Source organism: Jaculus jaculus, chromosome 1 (assembly GCF_020740685.1).
Source record: "Jaculus jaculus isolate mJacJac1 chromosome 1, mJacJac1.mat.Y.cur, whole genome shotgun sequence".
NCBI lineage: Eukaryota > Metazoa > Chordata > Mammalia > Rodentia > Dipodidae > Jaculus > Jaculus jaculus.
Genome location: NC_059102.1, coordinates 215,802,732 through 215,821,672, shown reverse-complemented (window position 1 = coordinate 215,821,672; position 18,941 = coordinate 215,802,732). Strand labels below are relative to the sequence as shown.

General features: G+C 36.6%; 1 protein-coding gene across 2 annotated transcripts in view; it reads right to left on the bottom strand.

The window, feature by feature from the left end:
• Positions 1 to 672: 672 nt before the first annotated feature.
• Pdlim3 (PDZ and LIM domain 3) overlaps positions 673 to 18,941 on the bottom strand; it is a 31,630-nt gene continuing 13,361 nt past the window's right edge. Inside the window, exons 4-8 of one of the 2 annotated variants that reach the window (XM_004666373.2) lie at positions 11,692 to 11,759; positions 6,941 to 7,204; positions 5,136 to 5,266; positions 3,537 to 3,648; positions 673 to 1,364 (exon numbers count right to left, since the gene is read on the bottom strand). In XM_004666373.2, coding sequence (XP_004666430.2) covers positions 1,175 to 1,364; positions 3,537 to 3,648; positions 5,136 to 5,266; positions 6,941 to 7,204; positions 11,692 to 11,759 — 765 coding nt within the window. In that variant the 3' untranslated portion in view covers positions 673 to 1,174. Of the gene's footprint in view, positions 1,365 to 3,536; positions 3,649 to 5,135; positions 5,267 to 6,940; positions 7,205 to 11,691; positions 11,760 to 12,115; positions 12,304 to 18,941 lie in introns of both variants that reach the window. The other variant, XM_045142299.1, reaches the window with a different exon arrangement.

Here is an 18,941-nt window from a genome sequence, read left to right as displayed (position 1 = left end):
GTACAAGCACAAGGGTGAAGGAGATCAACACAGAGAAAAATCGATTCCTACCAAATCAGAGACCCAGAGGCCCCCAACACCTCATCACTGAAGCAGACCAAAACTGAACTTACCCTACTCCAGCGAGCCTGTGAGCTAAATGAGAAGCAGATCTAGAAAGGGAATGTATGGATACCATGTTGAAAATAGGATAAATTGGCTCAGGGAAATTTTGTGGAAAGGGGGCAGAAAGAATGTCAGAGCCACATGTTGGGTCATGATATGCAGAGACATTTATACTACCCATAACTGTGGGCTAACTCCACAATGCAAGACCCAACAAAGAGGGGCCAAGGGGATGGGGTATGTCATGGATGAGCCTAATAATGGTATCAAACTGACTGTATTTGCTGAATACAAAACTAATTAATAACAAAATAAAAATAAAACCCTGTTTTCCAGGATGGAGAGATTGCTTAAGGTGCTTGCCTGCAAAGCCTAAGAACTCATCTTCCAATCTCCAGGTCCCATGTAGCCAGCACAGTGATGCAAGCATGCACATAAAGGCGCACATACATCTGGAGTTTGTTCCCAGTGGCGCACCCATTCTCTCTCTCTCTTTATTTCTGCCCCTCTCTCAAAATAAATAATAATAATAGTAAAAAAACCAAAAAAAAACCCCCCAACATTTGCCATGTTTATTATATTTGGAGTATACAGTGGTATAGTTGTTTGCATATGAAACAAATTTCTGACATGCACTGTAGGCAAAACAGTTACAGACTCCTGCAGATTATGTTAGAATACAATATTTGGTTATTAGTTACACTTGAAAATAAACTTCCAAGGAAAGACAATTCAACTGCCTAGAATATCGTGGTGTTGACACACCGTAAGGGCACATGCTAAACGTAATTGTGGAACGTGACGTACAAAAATTATTGCTTTAAATGTCAATGTGACTACACCCAAAGTTAAAGCATTGCAAACATAGTTTAGATGCATGTTTCTGTCGCAGGGCAAACCTTTGACCCCCATGTCTCTTCCTCACTACACAAATAAGATGATGTCTAAAACCCTCGGCTTTAGATCTGGAGGCCACAGATGGGGTTCCTTTAGCCAAAGCGATCTGTGACCTCCCATGCAAGTGTGCGTGGCTGCGTGCGTGCACGTTCCGTTCTGGTAGGCAAGGGACTTAAGCCTTGGGGTACAGGGTGACCATATCGTAGCCTTCAGGGGGCCTCGTGCGGGCTCTCGCGTGTGTTTCACAGTACAGCTCCCCCTCCACAAAGAAGTAGCCCTTCTGCTTGAGGTTGAGCTTGCAGTCAGCGCACACGAAGCACTCGGGGTGCCGGTACTTATCCCGGGCCTTCACCACGGCTCCGCTGCAGGAAAAACAAGTTCAAGTGAAAAACAGCGAAACACAGAACACAAAGGGAGAGACTACTACACACCGAGGGGTATTTGCCCACAGTGTGGAAACCAGGCTGCATTCCGTGCAATGGTCCATCATTGTCAGGGGCATCGCGACAGTTCTAATTCTCTCTAATGTCGAGGTGTGAATATCCTTCAGGCTCTCCAAAAAAAAAAAAAAAAAAAAAAAAAAAAAATCGTGTTTAGAAGAGTCATAGGATTCTAGCTTTCTCCCCCCACCTCCAGGAATGAGGTATGAACCCTTAAAGGATTGAGAGTTGGACCAAGGCCGAGGAGGGATACAGCTGGGCGTCCTGTTGACTTTGCATCTTGATGGCCCAGCGTCCAGTTACTTACTGAGCAGACATGGTACTCCCAGGTTTGCGTGGACTCTCCTCTTACCATGAACAGATTTACTCCCACTTACGGGCAAGAATCGCTTTTAAAGACATCATGAATTGTAAAATATGTTTGTACATATATTACATATAGCAATTGAGGTGCTCTCTGCTATCAAGCCCCTCCCCACCTTTTACTTTCTGGTCCACAATCTTCCCTTGGTTCTAACTAGTCTCGCCCTCTATTGCTGTGTTGGGTAACTGGGCAGTGCTAATGGCTGGGATGTAAGATCCAGGGGTGAGAGAAGTGGCCTCAAGGGGCACGTTTAAAATTGTATGATTTATTACATTAAATTTAAAAAAGAGTAAGGGATTCAGTGCAGGAGTGTGTTGGGAGGGGGAAAAAGGAGGGTGGTGGGAGGGGATTATGATCATGGTATATTGTTTAAATTTATGAAAGTTGTCAATAAAAACATAAAACAGGGCTGGAGAGATGGCTTAGCGGCTAAGCGCTTGCCTGTGAAGCCTAAGGACCCCGGTTGGAGGCTTGGTTCCCCAGGTCCCACGTTAGCCAGATGCACAAGGGGGCGCACGCGTCTGGAGTTCGTTTGCAGAGGCTGGAAGCCCTGGTGCGCCCATTCTCTCTCTCTCCCTCTATGTGTCTTTCTGTGTCTGCCGCTTTCAAAAAAAAAAAAAAAAAGTAAAACAAAAATTTCAAGAAAAAAATTGTATGATTTAGCTGGGTGTATGGTGTATGCCTTTAATACCAGCCCTAAGGAACTGAGGCAGGAGGATCCACATGAGTTTGAGGACAGCCTGGGTTCACAGACGGAGTTCCAATTCAGCTCTGCCCACAGTGAGAACTATACCTCAAAAATAATAAATAAATGATACATCTGTGACTCACTTGAAATGTGAACGAGCCAGTATGGCTGTTTACATATGCAGTTCCTTGAAATGAAGGCTGAGCATTTTTAAAAATTGCATGTTGAGGGGCTGGAGAGATTGCTTAGTGGTTAAGTGCTTGCTTGTGAAGCCAAAGGACCCAGGTTCAATACCCCAGTACCCACATAAGCCAGATGCACAAGATGGCACTTGCATAACTAGAGTTTGTTTGCAGTGGCTGGAGGCCCTGGTGCACCCATTCTCTCTCTGTCTCTCTGCTTTTTTCTCTGTCTGTCACTCTCAAATAAATAAATAAAAATAAACAAAAATTTTTAAAAGTTGCATGTTGACATTTGTGTAATTTAAATAACTAGATAAACATAGCATATCTTTTTTTTTTTTTCTGGTTTATATTTTGAGGTAAGTTCTTGCTGTAGCCTGGGCTGAGCTGGAATTCACTATGTAGACTCAGGCTGGCCTCAAACTCATGGCGATCCTCCTACCTCTCCTTCCTGAGTCCTGGGATTAAAGGCGTGTGCCACCACACCTGCCTCATAAATATTTTTATAGAGCTGATGTTCACTGTATCTTTCCAGAAAGGAAAGCTTTCAAAAACTATGCACTAATAAAGGGAGGACTTTTTAAAGTAAAATCATGATTATTAGAAATTATTTTCATATATACATTTGATGCAATTTTTTCACAACAGTATTTCTGAAAGTAAAGATTTCTGATTGACATTCTTTGCCAATTTGGGGTTATGGCTTAGTAATACTGGTCAAAATGTGCTGGCTGTTGAAGATGATCTATTTTAAGTTCACAAGTAGAAATTTAACTTTTTCTATAAAAGTCTTAAAGTAACAGAAATGAAAAATTGCCAGTAAGACTTTTGGTGAATTCCTGGGCGAAAATGAGACATACACAATGCCATTCCCACACTTGTCGCAGAATGGCATCCTCTGGGCACTGCTGGCTCCACCATGGACTTTGGTGACTGGAGCTCTCACACTTCTAGTTCCAGCAGGACGCTCATCTGAAAAACAAAGTGTTTCCATTTATGACAGGGACCAGCTGCCTCCGGGCACTACTTGCTTCTATTTTGAAGCATGCACTTTAAACTAAGTTGCATCTGCATTGTTGTTTCAAAACAAGCAGAACCCACTACGACAGGAGAGACTTGGTTCTGAAATAAGACCTTTCAAAACAGAACCTAGTAACAAAATTGTGCTGGTTTTGGTGGTAACTTTTGTATGATAGTCAAAAGAGCAGGGGGAACTTTCATTTTTTTCCCTGAAAAATGGTCATATCATAGAATTTAATATTCTAACCACTTGCAAGTATGAAATTCAATGGTAGTAAATACATTCACAATGTTGGAAACCATTGTCAACATCCACTTTTAGAATCTTTCCACCATTTCCAAGCATAAACTGCATACCTATTAAACAACATCTCCATTACCTTCTCCTTAGCCCCTGGAAAACTCATCTACTTTTTGTTGCTATTAAATTGTTCTAGAAGTTTCATAGAGGAGAATTGTCGTTTTGTTTCTCCTTTCTCTCACTTACCATAAAGTCTCCAAGGTTTGCAGCTTTTATTAAAATATAATTTCTTTTTAAGGCAGAATAACATACCCTATGTGTATTTCACATTTTATCCATTCTTGTCAGTGGATATTTGGTCTTTTCATATTTTGGCTCTTGCGAATCAGGTGAGCACTGCTAGCCAAGTATGTTAGTTAGTCTCTGCTCTGGGTGTATATGTAGGTATGGGACTGTGGGTTAATCTGTTTGTTCTGTTTCACTTTTTGAAATACCACCATTCCATTCTCCTTGTAGGCTGTACCATTTTATACTTCCATCAGCCATGCCTAAAAGTTCCTCTTATTTTTATATCCTCCCCATTACATGTTTCCATATTTTGCACTCTTCCTAAGGGGACATTTTGTGTAAACACACACACACACACACACACACACACACACACACACACACACTACTTCTTGGATACGACCTTATACAAGCCCACCTTCCCTATGCCTCTGTTTCTCATTTGTAACATAGGGAAAATAATAGCTTCTGTCTTATGAACTTATTGTGAAGCTTGAAAGATGTAGGCAAGGTATTTTGCATAGAATGAGAAACATAGTAAGAGTTCACCACAATTTTTTAACTTGGATATTGATACTCTAAAGTGTGGGGTAAGAATATGACCACATATTGTATTGTCTGTATATAAACTGTATCTAATGATTCATAAGCTCCACTTGGTTCTGAACTACCATGGACAGAATTTGTCTTCATGCCTTTTCATGACTGGCTTTATTTTGTGCCTACTTAGAAATGTCTTGAAAGCTCTTTTCTTAAACAAGATGCTGCTGAAATCCTCTGAGCAGAGACTCAAGAGATAATGGCTAAACCAACTGTCAGACTTTCATTTTCAGTATGTTGCTACCCTCTTTTTAGCCCACTTTTCTGAAGGACTGTACTAACATCTCAACCAATGTTAGTAGCTGCTCACCAGGGCCATCGTTCACTAAGTCCTGGAGCACCCTGAAGGAGCCTGACTGGCGAGGTTGAGTAGGCTCATCCTGATGGTCATGGAGCATGCGGTACACATCTGATTGGGGGGATACTGAGGCTGTGGGTTCACTGAAACACAGATATGGCAGGTAAAGCATCACTAAGAGCACTGAGAGTATTGTATCAATATTCCACATCCTCTTTTTATAGCAATTGATGAACAGGGATCTATTTTCAAGTAAATATTATAATAAAATATTGTAATAAAATAGTAAGAATTCACACTGACTGCCTTAAAAATATCATTGAGCAAGAAACACAGGAGTCATTTCAATACTTCTCATTCTGGCAAAATATTTTGGGACCAAAATTAAAGAGGACTACTAGGAAATGGTAATTTTAGAAAACAAGACATATCTGATGGCTATATGATGGTGGATATAAGAAAATAACTTTTTTTCCAGAACAAAACTAACATAGACACACTAGTGCAGGAGTGGAGTTTGACTATTCGCAGTCATAAAATTTTTATTTTAATTTTTAAATTTTTATTAACATTTTCCATGATTATAAAAAAATCCCATGGTAATTCCCTCCCTCCCCCCCACTTTCCCCTTTGAAATTCCATTCTCCATCATATTACCTCCCCATCTCAATCATTGTACTTACATATATACAATATCAACCTATTAAGTACCCTCCTCTCTTCCTTTCTTTTCCCTTTATATCTCCTTTTTAACTTACTGGCCTCTGCTACCAAGTATTTTCCTTAATAACTTTCAGATTAATTTTTGATATAAAACTATTACATAACATACATTGATGAAACTCAACTGACAAGTGTTTCAAAGCAATATAATGAAGAAAATTTTAATCCATTTATTAAATTCTTATCCTATAGTTTGTCATGCTAAAACTTATTTATAAAATGATAGTAGCTTTATTATAGTATGCTTTCTACAAGTACATTTATAATGAGCAATTTAAAACATGCCAATATAACACTACTTGCCAGGCACTAAATATATTATTTTATGTCATTTTACTTCCTTGTTTAGAAAAGATAGTTGTTACCTACACATATTTTAATTACCTACATTATATTTGAAAGTAATCAAGTGATTTTGTGCTAAGTGTATAAATTTTGAGGTGTCTTTGAGATATTGTAACATAGCGTTCTTCAGAATCATAGTAATCTATAAAAAGTGACTTTGCACTATTTTACATTTTTGTAACAAATATTTTTATTTGAAAAAGCCAGTAGCAAAAGTACTTTGGGAAAATATTTTCAGAAGAAAAGAAATTAGTCAAAATAAACTACTGGGAATTAAATATTTAAACTAATAGCCCAAAGTATTCACATATACAATTTACCATAAGGCATAATTTTAAATGTAATATAATTGTCCACATACTACCATTAGAAAAAACAGTATTATCTTATAAAAATTGTTCCTTTCTCCTTCCCTTCCCAATTTTTGACCTATAAATGATAAGCATACAGTAAATCAATGGTAAATCACTATTGAGAAGTTCTAAGTCGGATATTTCTAAAGTGCATTGTAGTTTTCAAAAGGCATATATGTATCTTTACATATTTTCATTGAAGTCATGTGCCATACTATCGAATTGGATCACTAACTTTTACTATCTGGTCTAGTTGTTTGCATAAGTCTCAGCATGTACTCTGTAACACTTTCATATCACTTTGTTTCCATCAAGACAAAATTACATGACACTATTAAAATTGACATTGCCCATGTGTTTAATTAATATTTCACAGTTCAGAAAGACTCATATTACCTCATTGAGGGTGTTTCCCCTAGAGCTGTTGAAACCTGACCCTGAAGTGTTTCCATAATATTGTCATCTGAGTACAACTGCATGGGGGTATTAAACTGAGCATGTACAATCTTCACACCAGGAAGTTCCATTTCCAAAGGAATGTTAGGGGCCATCTTAGCAGCAACTTTCAAGTCACCTGGGCAAATTGTACTAAGAGTACTGACAGAAGAAGGGGTGCTACGTCCACTGCCACAGTCAAGACCGGAGGGAGTACTGCATCCACTGTGTTAATGGCCACGTTACCCAGAGAGGACACAAGGAACCAGAGAACACAGAGAACAGATACAGACAGGTTAAAAGAAATTGAAGACAAAAAGTAAGAAGTGAATTACATCATTATAACACTGGCTAGAATTTCTTTTTAAAAGGGACAATTTAGAATTTTATACTGCAAGTTTTACAAAATGAACAGGTACAAGCAGTACTGCATTTGTTGGCTCTATTCCTTCAAGAATTGCACATAGAAAAAGTTGTATATGTGGTAAGTAGAAAGTATAGCTATCCTTTTTTTTTTTAATAAAGTAGGCCAAATAATTTTATATCTGAAAGTATCATAGGTAAGTGATGTAAGGAAATTACATTGGCTGGATATCCTTTTACATTTCTGAAGTCCAGTATTTATAATTAGCATAATAAGGCATGATCTTTCACAAGCAATAATTGAATATATGGCATGAAGGTCCAATCAAATATTTTTAAGCTAAACATTTCAAAATAAGAAGTATGCTTCAGCAATGGAATTGAGCCTTAATTGAATAGTAATTGGCAACTTGTAAGAAGTATATTGTATTTGGGAGTTATTTTGTAAGTATTTTATTGCTAATATTTAAATATTGTATATTTTCATTCTTTTATTTTGTTAAGAATACATTTAAAAACATTTTATAGCTTAAGATAGCTTAATACAGGAGTTAGAAACAGTGAATAAGTTCTTGTCACCTGGTCATTAATGACTAGAGGAAAATAGGGCATCTCAGACTATTTGGATGCTACCATGAGGCTCGGATTCATTTACTTTATACACAGATGTTTCATATAAAATGTTGGAAGCACACATATATTTCCATGCACATTTCTTGTTTCCTTAAAAAACAAGGTATTTAAATGGATTAAAATATCACAAAGGCCAGTCATGCAAATTTTAAAAACCAGGGAGATTTAAAATTTATCGAAGCTGGATATGAGGCTAATCACAGCTAAAGATGAATTTTGTTTATTTATTTATTTGACACTGGGGATTGAACCCAAACTCCCTTGCATGCTAAGCACATAATCACTGAGCTACACCCTCAGCCCACTACATGCATTTTAAGTTGCACATGATAGATGCATTTTATGAAGAAAAAGTAATATATTAAGATATTTTTTAAAACAATCATGTAGAACAAAGCAAAAAAAAAAAATGTTAGTAGTAATGTAAAGCTCTAGCCTGCAGACCCAATAGAGTTGCTGTAGGTTTGAGGAAGAGTGTGACTTCCTCAAAGGCGATGGTCTGTGCTAAGTGTGGTCTCATCTTTGCTTCTATTCTGGAGTGCTACTGATGTTAGCATCCATCCCAAAGGGACAGAAAGACCTCAATGACACTGAGCAGTGATTTGTTTTACATTTCATCAGTGCTTCAGGCTAGTTAATCTTTAAAATCCTGTCATTAAATAAATGCTTGAAATTTTGGACTTGTGTGATATAATCCAACTCCCTACCTGGTATATATAATGGGCTTGTTCTTTCACTTCCTGTATGTTGTTAACCTGTTTAAAATTTAAAACTCAACCAGTATAGTGCTTAAATCACATAACAGTATAGCAAGCAGTCTTATTCACTGTGTTCATAGACTCAGTACTACCTTAGTTTCCGAAAGTGGTATCAACCGGTAGAAGAATATAAAATAAATTTTCTCCTGTAGAGCAGTGTAATCAGGATAATATTGATTTGACCTAAATCCACAAAAGCTCATGAACTTGTAGTATGTGGATTTGGAACACTGAGGAAAATTTTGTGGGACTCAATACAGTGGACTTATTCAACAAGCATTTAGAACTCTGACTCTTGTATGCCAGGCAGGGTGTTGGATATTCTCTTTGGGAACTCGTAAATATGTCTTATTTTGTAGTTGCAATGATTAACCTTTTTATGTTATATGTGTACATATGATTTTAGTAGGCAAGAGTTGCGTCTTCTATTTCCTTCTTCCTTTATATTTCTATTTAGGTGTCCATGTCTATTGAATGGATGGGAAGCAAACCTGAAGACAATAAGCCGACCTTTTATAAATTCCCGGGCTTTAAATAAAATGGTTCTCATGGACTCTGGGTCCTGTGTTTAGAGTGAGTATTCACTCAAGTATTTCACAACAAAGTGGGTTATTCAACTTCCTAAGCTTGTGCACAGATTTTCAGAGGCATATTTCTGGATGTATTTGTCCAAAAACTACTCACTGAGATTTCATTTTAATATTCATATCTATAAAATATTTCACAAATATCTAGTTATGAATTTGACTTAAAAATTTACATATTTTTATACAAGTCACCATTGCTTCAAAATGCTTCAACTATGATGAAATAACTAAATGAACAAGAGATAGGAAGGAAATGTCCCTGGGGACATTAACATATTACAAATTTATTTCTAATTAAATAAGTTGTTCATTCACAGTGTGGTCATAGCTTGGTATGTAGTACTTCAAAGTTCCACTCTAATAAAAAAATCACTAAGAGAGAACAAAGAATTCCGAGGTTAGATAAAATAGTGAGGCCCTTAAAAGAAAGGAGGAATGAGCAGGCACTGTTACAGCTCCTTAGGGTATGCACACTGGCAGCTGCTTACTTTTTAAAGCCAATCAAGTAAATCCTTTCATTCTTCTTCTCCTCTCCTCTTAGAAATGATGCTTAATTATTTAAAGGGATCTTCAAATGACAATCTTGTGAATGACTCGTCCTAATCAACATATCAAATTTAAAATGAAAATATCAAAGTAATGATCATAGTACTGAAATGTAGCATTTTATTTATGCCTCCTTCAATGATATATTTACAGTGAGTGGAATCATGCTCATGCTACCTCAACAGAACATTTAATATTAATTTTAGTATGCTTTGTGATATAGTATATATTTATTCAACAGTAAGATAGTATTTTAACTTTTAATACAGAGTGTTACTAAAAGTGGGGTGGTGTAGGAGCAGGAGGGTGCAGTGTTGAAGGGATGGAGGAGAGATAAAGAGCACAACCCAAGACTTATTGATCAATCAGAGAAGATGACTATGTCTACATGATCCTTTTTAAAGGATCTAGAAAGTGAACTTAAAATTCAGTTGAAAACAGTTCCAAAAAGGTAATTTCCGAAAACCTCAGATCATCATGGATTTGCCACATACTCAGGAGATATTGTGTACTCTTAGGATTTTATTCCTTAACCAGTGCACATTTGGTGAGCACTTCTTATATCTCAGGCTCATTTTTAGGTGCTGAGGATATGACATGAGCCCATCAGACAAAGGTACTGCAGATACTACGCTTACATTTCAGGGAGGGAAGATGTATTTGTTAGTCATTGCTTTCTAATAATCTTTCTCCTGTTGTTCCTCCTGTTCCTTTCTGTGTCCAGCATCACAAAGATTGGATGGTTTATTCTCAGATGGTCTTCTAGCTTTTCTTATAGTTTACTGAAAAGTCTTCACTTGGAAATAATCTATTTAGTGATTATTCTCTAATTAAAATTTTATCATTCCTCTTTCTTTCTCCCTTCCTCTTTCCCTTTTTTTTTCCTCTCTCGCCCTCCTTCTCTCTCTCTAATGACAACAGCATGGTTACATAAATCTTGCCTATGAAGTGATTTTGTCCATGTTCCACAAGTTCAAGAAACAATGTAAATTATTATGGAATGTTCCTAATCTGGTAGGACCAACCCAGTCTAATCACCAACGCTCCACAATAAATAACTTAGTTGAAGTCAGAGTGATGGCTTGAGGATTCCTGAACTTGCCTTTTGGCACTAGTTTCAGCTGACTTTGACGTACAATTTCTAGAAAAGATATTTGAAAAGAATTATCTAGACATGATCAGATTCTCTGACAGATAAGGACACTGTTCAGTATTATTCTGAGTCATGGTGTTGTCCAGGAGTCACCAATATTCCCAGGAACCTCCTTTCTCACTTACTTTATGTTCATTTCACACAAGTGAAAAAACTCTGTTTTCAAGGGATACTTTTTCCTTTGCAAGGATCCATGTGCATGGAAATCTATTCTTTGGTAAGTACTAAAATTAGTGCAAAGAGAATTAGACAGTGAGGTGGGATGGCCAGAGTGGCAAAGTATAACGTAACCCTGGGTTTCCCCTTACTATTGACAGGGCCTGTTTTCCATTTTTGCCCTGCTGGCTGAGCTTTTCTGATCTGGGACACAAATTTGTCTGCCTGACTCAGAGGTCACTGTGTTCTGGATGGGGTTCCTAGGGCAGCAGGGTTACTAGATATAAATATACATGGGGATCACATACAATATGTCAACATGTCAATATTTACTCTCAAAAATGAATGCTATTTGACTACTGTTCTCTGCTAAGTGAGTGTTTCTTTTTGCTTTTGCAGTAAGTTTTGCAATGAGACTAGTCACCTCAGACATCTAAAAGTTACATTTTCTAATAATTAGTAGGAAGCAATGAAAGAAGCATGCACTTCAAATTTCACAATCTCAGAATTTATGACCTGCTTCGGCCTGGAATTATGAAAGGTTTGGGCCGAACATTGTGCTTGTGTTCAAAGTAGTTCACATCCTGTAAAAATAAAGGGTTAAAAAATTCCCTCAGTGGAAAGGCAATGCTTTGGTGGTAAAATTCAATGAATGATAATTATACAAAGAGCATCATTTACCACCGAATACATGACTAAGAAGATGGTGTTGGAACCAGAGATTTCTTCCTTTTAACCATATAACCATTAAATATTCAGGAACTGGCTGATCAGGCTCTAGAACAATGGGAACCATGTTCTAGATGTTTTTCTTTAACAATAAAAATCAGACAGTGACTTCAGGAAAGTGAAAAGAAAACAGCAAGAGCTGGACTTCTGAAAGGAAAAGACACCATAGTATCAAGAACCTTACAGCCAGAAGGGAGAATCCAGTACTTACTGTTGAGGTGAACTAGGAATGAGACCCCGCAGCTGTCCATGAAGTGCATCTTGGATATTGCTAGTTGAATAGAGCCCAATTGGTGAGTTATAGGAAGCGCTCACTACCTGTCTTTTGTCATCAATGTTTGCAGCTGCAACAAAAGGCTGGGCCCTTCTGTTGTGCGCGGTACCAATGGGTTTGAATTCCTGTACATGGCAGACAAAATACACAGAGCCACAGACGTACAACAAAGCCGTTAATGGGCAAAAATAACAGCACTGCTGCTGCTAATAAAGGCATTTTTACCTGCTACACGGTTAGTGAAGGACTAAGGGAGGAGTTATGCATACATCATTCTACTGTTTCTCTGACATTTACGTGCATTATATTCACCTACCAAATATACAATAGAATTAGCCTTATTAAAATACAATTTGAACATTGTATCTCTTGCCCCACCTCCAGTGACTTCTTTATCTATTTCCTTTAAGAAAGTCTAGTGACTTGTTTGAATTCCAAACATTTGTGTCAGAAGTGAGATCTTTGATTTAGGAAAAAATTATTAGATTTAACCTTTTCTCAAGTAGAGGCTACATATGCTTTCTTTTTCTATGAATATCTTTTTGGTTTTGTGGACTAGTGAAGTGAACCTAGGGAATCACCCATACAAGTCAAGCACAATACCAAAGTATTTTAACTTTCTCCTATTTTTAAAAATGGTGGAATAAAATAGAAGGAGAATAAGCACTTATAAATAACTGTACTGAATCATTTTAACTAAGTTGGTAACAAAATCTGTTTTTAAAAATATCTTAAGAATATCTACAGCAACAGAAACAAAGTGTTAGCTTGGGTGAAGCTGTATTTTTAAACAATAATAATAATGGAAAGACTATGAAAGCAAGAATACCATGTATAGCATTCTCTTCTTTCATTGTGGTGATTCCACAATGCTCAGGCTTTCTGTAGTTGCTGAAGTACACTGTCAGGAGTCCAGAGTCATGTGGTGTGCGTGATTCAGAGGTGTCTTGGGAACAGGACCGCAAAACAGAGTCCTGAATCCTGAGTGTGAAACATGCTGGAATAATCTGAAAACCTCTGTTGTGGGTTTTTAATGTAAGAAGAGTAGTTTCTAATTTTGACTACATGTATAATTTTATAGTATCATTAATTTATTTTGTTCTAAGCAGCAGAAGACCAGAAGGGAATACTATAGACCATATGGAGCCGGTCCTCTCCAAGATCCATTTTCTTTGGCAAATGTAAAAATATTGATCTTTTCCTTTTAAAATTTATTTATTGTTTTGTGTGTGTGTGTATGCTTGCATGCTTGCATGCATGTGTGTCTATACTGGGACCTTTTGTTGCAAATGACCTCATACCACTGTTTTGCATTGCTTATATAGGCATCTTGGGAATTGAACCCCAGCAGGCAGGCTTTTCAAGTAAGTGCCTTTAACCTCTGAGCTATCTATTCCGCACCAAGATTAATTTTTATAACAGCAGTTTTCAATCACACATTCACATAAAATCCACTTACTTTTGTAAGTGTGCCATCAGTAGTGTATACAGATTTGAAATTGTATAGATAAGTAGAATAATTTCAAATGTTAATAAAGATAGTTTCCATTAAACATGGACATGCCTGTAATATTTGTATTAACATCATTTTCCTTGGATAACTGCAGATGGATAAGTTAGGAGATGGTGAATTTGTGTTAGAGAAGAGACTGAAGAGAAAGAAGAGGAGAAAGATTGTTAAAAGGACAAGGAGAAGGGAGAGTGAAGGAAAGGATGGGGAGCGGTAGATGACTGGGAGAAAGAAGAGAAGGAATGAGAATGAAGAAGAGGAGAGGAGGAGGAAATAGTAATGGGACCATGTCTCCTGTAGAGGTGGAATTAGAGTTTGTCACAGAATTTCTTGTGCCTGAGAACATGAGCTACTTACTACAGGGACCCACTTTGTACAATATTTCTTTTTTGTTCTCCTGAGCATTCAGTCTGTATACATTTACATTTACTTTCCAGTTCTATGCCTATGGGCTGCCTTAATAAAACATAATCATTCCAGGGTAAAAGAGACACAGCCTGCTGCATTGTTTCCCCATCTGCAATCAATGTAATAACCCCTGAGAATGATACAAAGGACGGTTTTTGTTAATAACCTCCTTGGGCTCAATAGGTTTGAGTTGAAAAGGTTTGAGGTATAGTGTGACTGGATTGACTGATACCTTTCTCATTTAATCTTTTTCCTTGGTGGGAACAGCTCAATGCATAGTAGTTGGCTTGGTAGCAGAAGGACAGAAACACACCAAATGTAGCTTAGAAATGCTCCAGCTCTGAAATCTAGACCACTTAACAATGTGTACAACTGCACATTCATACAGTGCTATAATCAGATTGTTTAAGCTGACTTAATAATGAATTTGGATTGGCTGTGTTTGTGACTTACCATTATGACTAACCATTATCCTGGCTTGAAAGAGGGGACTGGAAATAATTGTTAAGTGATGACAATTATGAATATTTGAGCCTTTATGACACTCTGTTAAAAAATTAAATATTTTTGCTTATTTGTGAGGTGTGTGTGTATGTGTGTGTGTGTGTGTGTGTGTGTGTGTGTGTGTGTGTGTGAGAGAGAGAGAGAGAGAGAGAGAGAGAGAGAGAGAGAGAGAGAATGGGGGGAAAGGAGAGAGAGAGAATATGAGAATGAGCACATCAGGGCCTCTTGCCACTGCAAATGAACTCCCTATGCATGTACCACTTTCTGCATCTGGTTTTATGTGGGTACTAGGGAATCAAATCCCAGGCCTATCAGGCTTTGCAAGCAACTACCTTTAACCACTGAGCAATCTTCTCAGCCCTTATAACTCTTTTTGATAGGAAAGAAAACAGGCTTCTTGCCTACGTTAGCTTTGGTAGATTATAAATCTTTCAGGGTAATTATAGAGTGAATAGGTGGGGCCAAATCACTCAAGATTTGTGGAATCTAGCTGAGTTTGACATATTTTTAAACTCTTGATAAATAGAATTGAATTTATAATAATTAGTTAACATAGTATAATGTCTTGGTTGGAAAAAAAAATTCTCAGCCATCATTTTCTTCTTAGCCTTAAAGTGATAATTGATGGTGATTATCTTATAAATGAGGCAACTTCTTTGGGAATATTTATGCATTAATAATCTGCAGTAGGACTTCTAAATAGCAGCGCATGTGTTAACCAGCTTGAAGCTTTTTCTTTGTCATATCAGTTTTGGTTATATATAGTGCAAAGTCACAAATGTATAATTGGTTAAGAAGCATCCCTATATTTCTACTTGGATCACAAAAGGAAATCTTTCTAATACAGACTAAAACCATTTTTGTTTAGGTTTTGCAAAGCATTAGTTTATATTGGCTTCTAGAATCATTCCCTAAAGCATAGTGCAGTATATACACCAAAGGCAAACAAGCAATTTCAGTAGGACAGGGGAAGCCAGAATTCTTTCTGTCTTACATCACTATTGCAAACTCAAGCAGAATCAAAAGACAAAATCCATTAGACATTTGCTTTGCTTCCTTCTTACTGTTCTTGGAAAAGCATTTGTAACACAAAATGCCAACACAACAATTTATATGGCACTTAATCAGTCCAGCTCTTGTGTTTACTTTACCCAGACAAAGTCACCAACTAATTCTTATCTCAGGAATTCAAACAGTATTCATTCAAATGAACTACCAATTTAAAAATGTGATTGTTAGTATTGGGGCTTATATTAAAAATTTGAATGAATGAAATGTTAGAGCAGCCAGAATGAAGATGGCTCATTGGGTGGTGTGCCACTGACATGTGGAGAATGGACGCTCTGGTGACCTTCCAATTCTTTGAAATCACACTCAAAGATAGTTAACTTTCAGTTTCACACTTGAAGAAATGGTCCACAGATAGTTGGGCCATGAACATCTCCATCTGAAGCAATATGCATGACTTACATATTTTGTTTTTCTATTTCTCCATTATTTTATTTCTTCTCTACTAATTTATAAATTTTCTTAGCAATGATAAATAAACTATATAAAGTGAGCCAGTATTTAATCAAAGCTAGGTATAGTGGTACATGCTTTTATTTCCAGCACTTGAGAGGCAGAGTTAGGAGGATTGCTTTGAGTTTGAGGCCTGGTACTACAGAGAGAGTTCCAGGTCAGCCTAGGCTAGAGTGAAACCCTACCTCAAAAAAAAAAACAAAAAACAAAAAACAAAAAACAAAACCAAAAATGCCCCCCAAACAAAACAATCTTTAATCAAGTCACAATGGAGCAATGATTATATTTTATCATAGTTGAAATTTATGAATAGTTATTCCCTTTTCATGTTCACCTTTCAAATAAAAACTAAAGCTAACCTTAAAATTATGTTATTTCCTCCAATTATTGGCTTCAAGTGTTTCTCATTTCTCACTGGAAGAGCTCAGAAAATGGTGATTATAAAAGTGTTTTTTCTTTTTCTTTTTTTCTTTTAGTAGGCTGCTTTCTACTTATCAGAACATTATAGATTAAATTTAATTTTATTTAAAAATAAACAATGACTATAGATGTAAGTATGTTTTTAATACAACATTTATGGCAAAGATGCAGCCCATTATATACAAATGGAAACAGCTTTCTTCTTGCTTCCCAAAGAACTAGTTTTGTTTCTGAAAAGTCTAATTCCTACCATGATAGGCATAGTAGCACATTGAGTTGTTTAACTGACATTAAAACAAAAACGAGGATAATGGTTTACTTGAGAATGTAAGCTTTAAATGACTAACAATACATTGTCAGTCTAGTACAATTCCTTATTTAGAAAAATGCCCGTTTCTGCTCTAAGATTGTAAGTGTCACATGGGAGGAATTTATTCAGTTGTTGGAAATTGATCTAATCAACTTCTAAGACCTGTTTGGGGCCAAAGATTCAGATCTGACTTTATAAAAATAAAATTTAGCTACTTCATGATAGCATGGAAAAGTGAAAAATATAAATATTAAAAATTTTATTAATCATTAGAATGTATGTAAGAAAAAGCCTGTAAGTTTATTTGTGGTTGGGCTTAGATAGTGAGATTTAGAATTTTTCTGGTAACAAGTAGGTATTATTTTTAAAATGAAAAAGAATCTTTTATTTCAGTAGCAAAGACCATGATACTTAAAAAAGTATCATAGTCTTATAATATTACAATACTTTGACTCAAATTGTTGACTGAACAGAACTCAAATATTCTGTTTTTCACAAGCATTTTCCTATCCATCTACAATTACATCTTAAGGTATGGTGTATTAATGGCATTTGTTTCTCTAGATGACACTCCTGGTTTTCAAAAAGTGGCTCTATTGACATAGTCTTAAATAAAATTATACCTTTATGTTATTTAGGAGAAAACATGGTTTTTATCCAAGTAGTTTACATTGCAAAGATCACAAATGTCTAATTTGTTAAAAGAAAACTCCTCTGTGTTCTAACTAGAATATTTTATACCATAGGATTAGATAGCAGGGCTACACTGATATTTAGCTATTTTGTGTGCAGGATGCCTGTTCTCAAGCACCAAGTTATATAAACAAATCAGGCCTAAGAGTGTCAAAATGAGAAACCCTTTGATCCATGAGGAAAAGAACTGAATTTATTCTTATCTCTAAGCCCTTCAAACACTGGCCTTTAGAGTAGGTGCCAATAGAATTGGGCATGACTCAGGCTAATGGAATTTTGAAAGGCTCCATCTGAGTGGCTGCTATAGTTCTTAACCTAATCTTCACCTTTTTACTTTTTCAGATAAACTAATCTCCTTTTCCCTATTTGTAGTATAAACATTCATATTTTCTCGTCCCTAACTTTAGGACATCTGGGCTAATAAATGTTTAATGAAAGTTCAGAATATTTAAAATTAGGATCATGCACCTGGGCATGGTGGCACACTCCTTTAATTCCAGCACTCGGGAGGCAGAGGTAGGAGGATCATTGTGAGTTTGAGACCACCTTGAGACTACATAGTTAATTCCAGGTCAGCCTGAGCTAGAGTGAGACCCTACCTCAAAAAAAAAAAAAAAAAAATTAGGATCATGACTTAAAGCCTAATTCTTAGAATGATCATAGTCATAAAGAAAACCCTTCTTTAGCTCCAGCTCAGGAGTTACCATTAACCCCCAGTTTTAGGGAATCACAGACTCTCATTGTGGCCCAAGTCCATCATGGCTTAATAAGTCCTTCTTGGGTTGGAAGAGGAACCATGGGGTCATGGGTAACCCAATACTTTTATTACATCTATTACCCTAAACCTTATATCTCATGTCAGTGAGTTAAGAGTTTAATAAATTAGGAAAGATTTTGAATGGAAGAATAATTTGTAGAAGGGTCAGTACAATTTTGGATGTGTGCCATATATAAACAAAGAAATGCAGAACCACATGTATTTCCCCCACAGAGATTCTAATAGTTTGGATTGTAAACACATGCATGCCAAAGGACTTTAAGTTTCCTTTCTTTTTCTTTTAAAGTACTATATGGTCTTTTCTTCTCTGTGCTTCCTCTAAGCTATGAATTGGTGTGGGTGTAAGGAGGCAGGTTGGTTTGGGCTTTACTGAAAAGGCTATACACAAGTGATGAGTTTTCCTTAAAAACCTCAGTTTTTCTTTTTCCAACTTGTTCTCATATCAAAGACAATGCTGACTAAAGTGTTACTATTCTCCAACCCACCTCTTATGCCAGGATGAACCACTATGACATTTCAAAACCTTTCTTACTATGTTTACAGGTTGGGCATTTTAAGTCCTAAAACTGGGAACCCAAACGCCTTCAAAATAGAAATTTTCTGAACAATGGCATTGTGG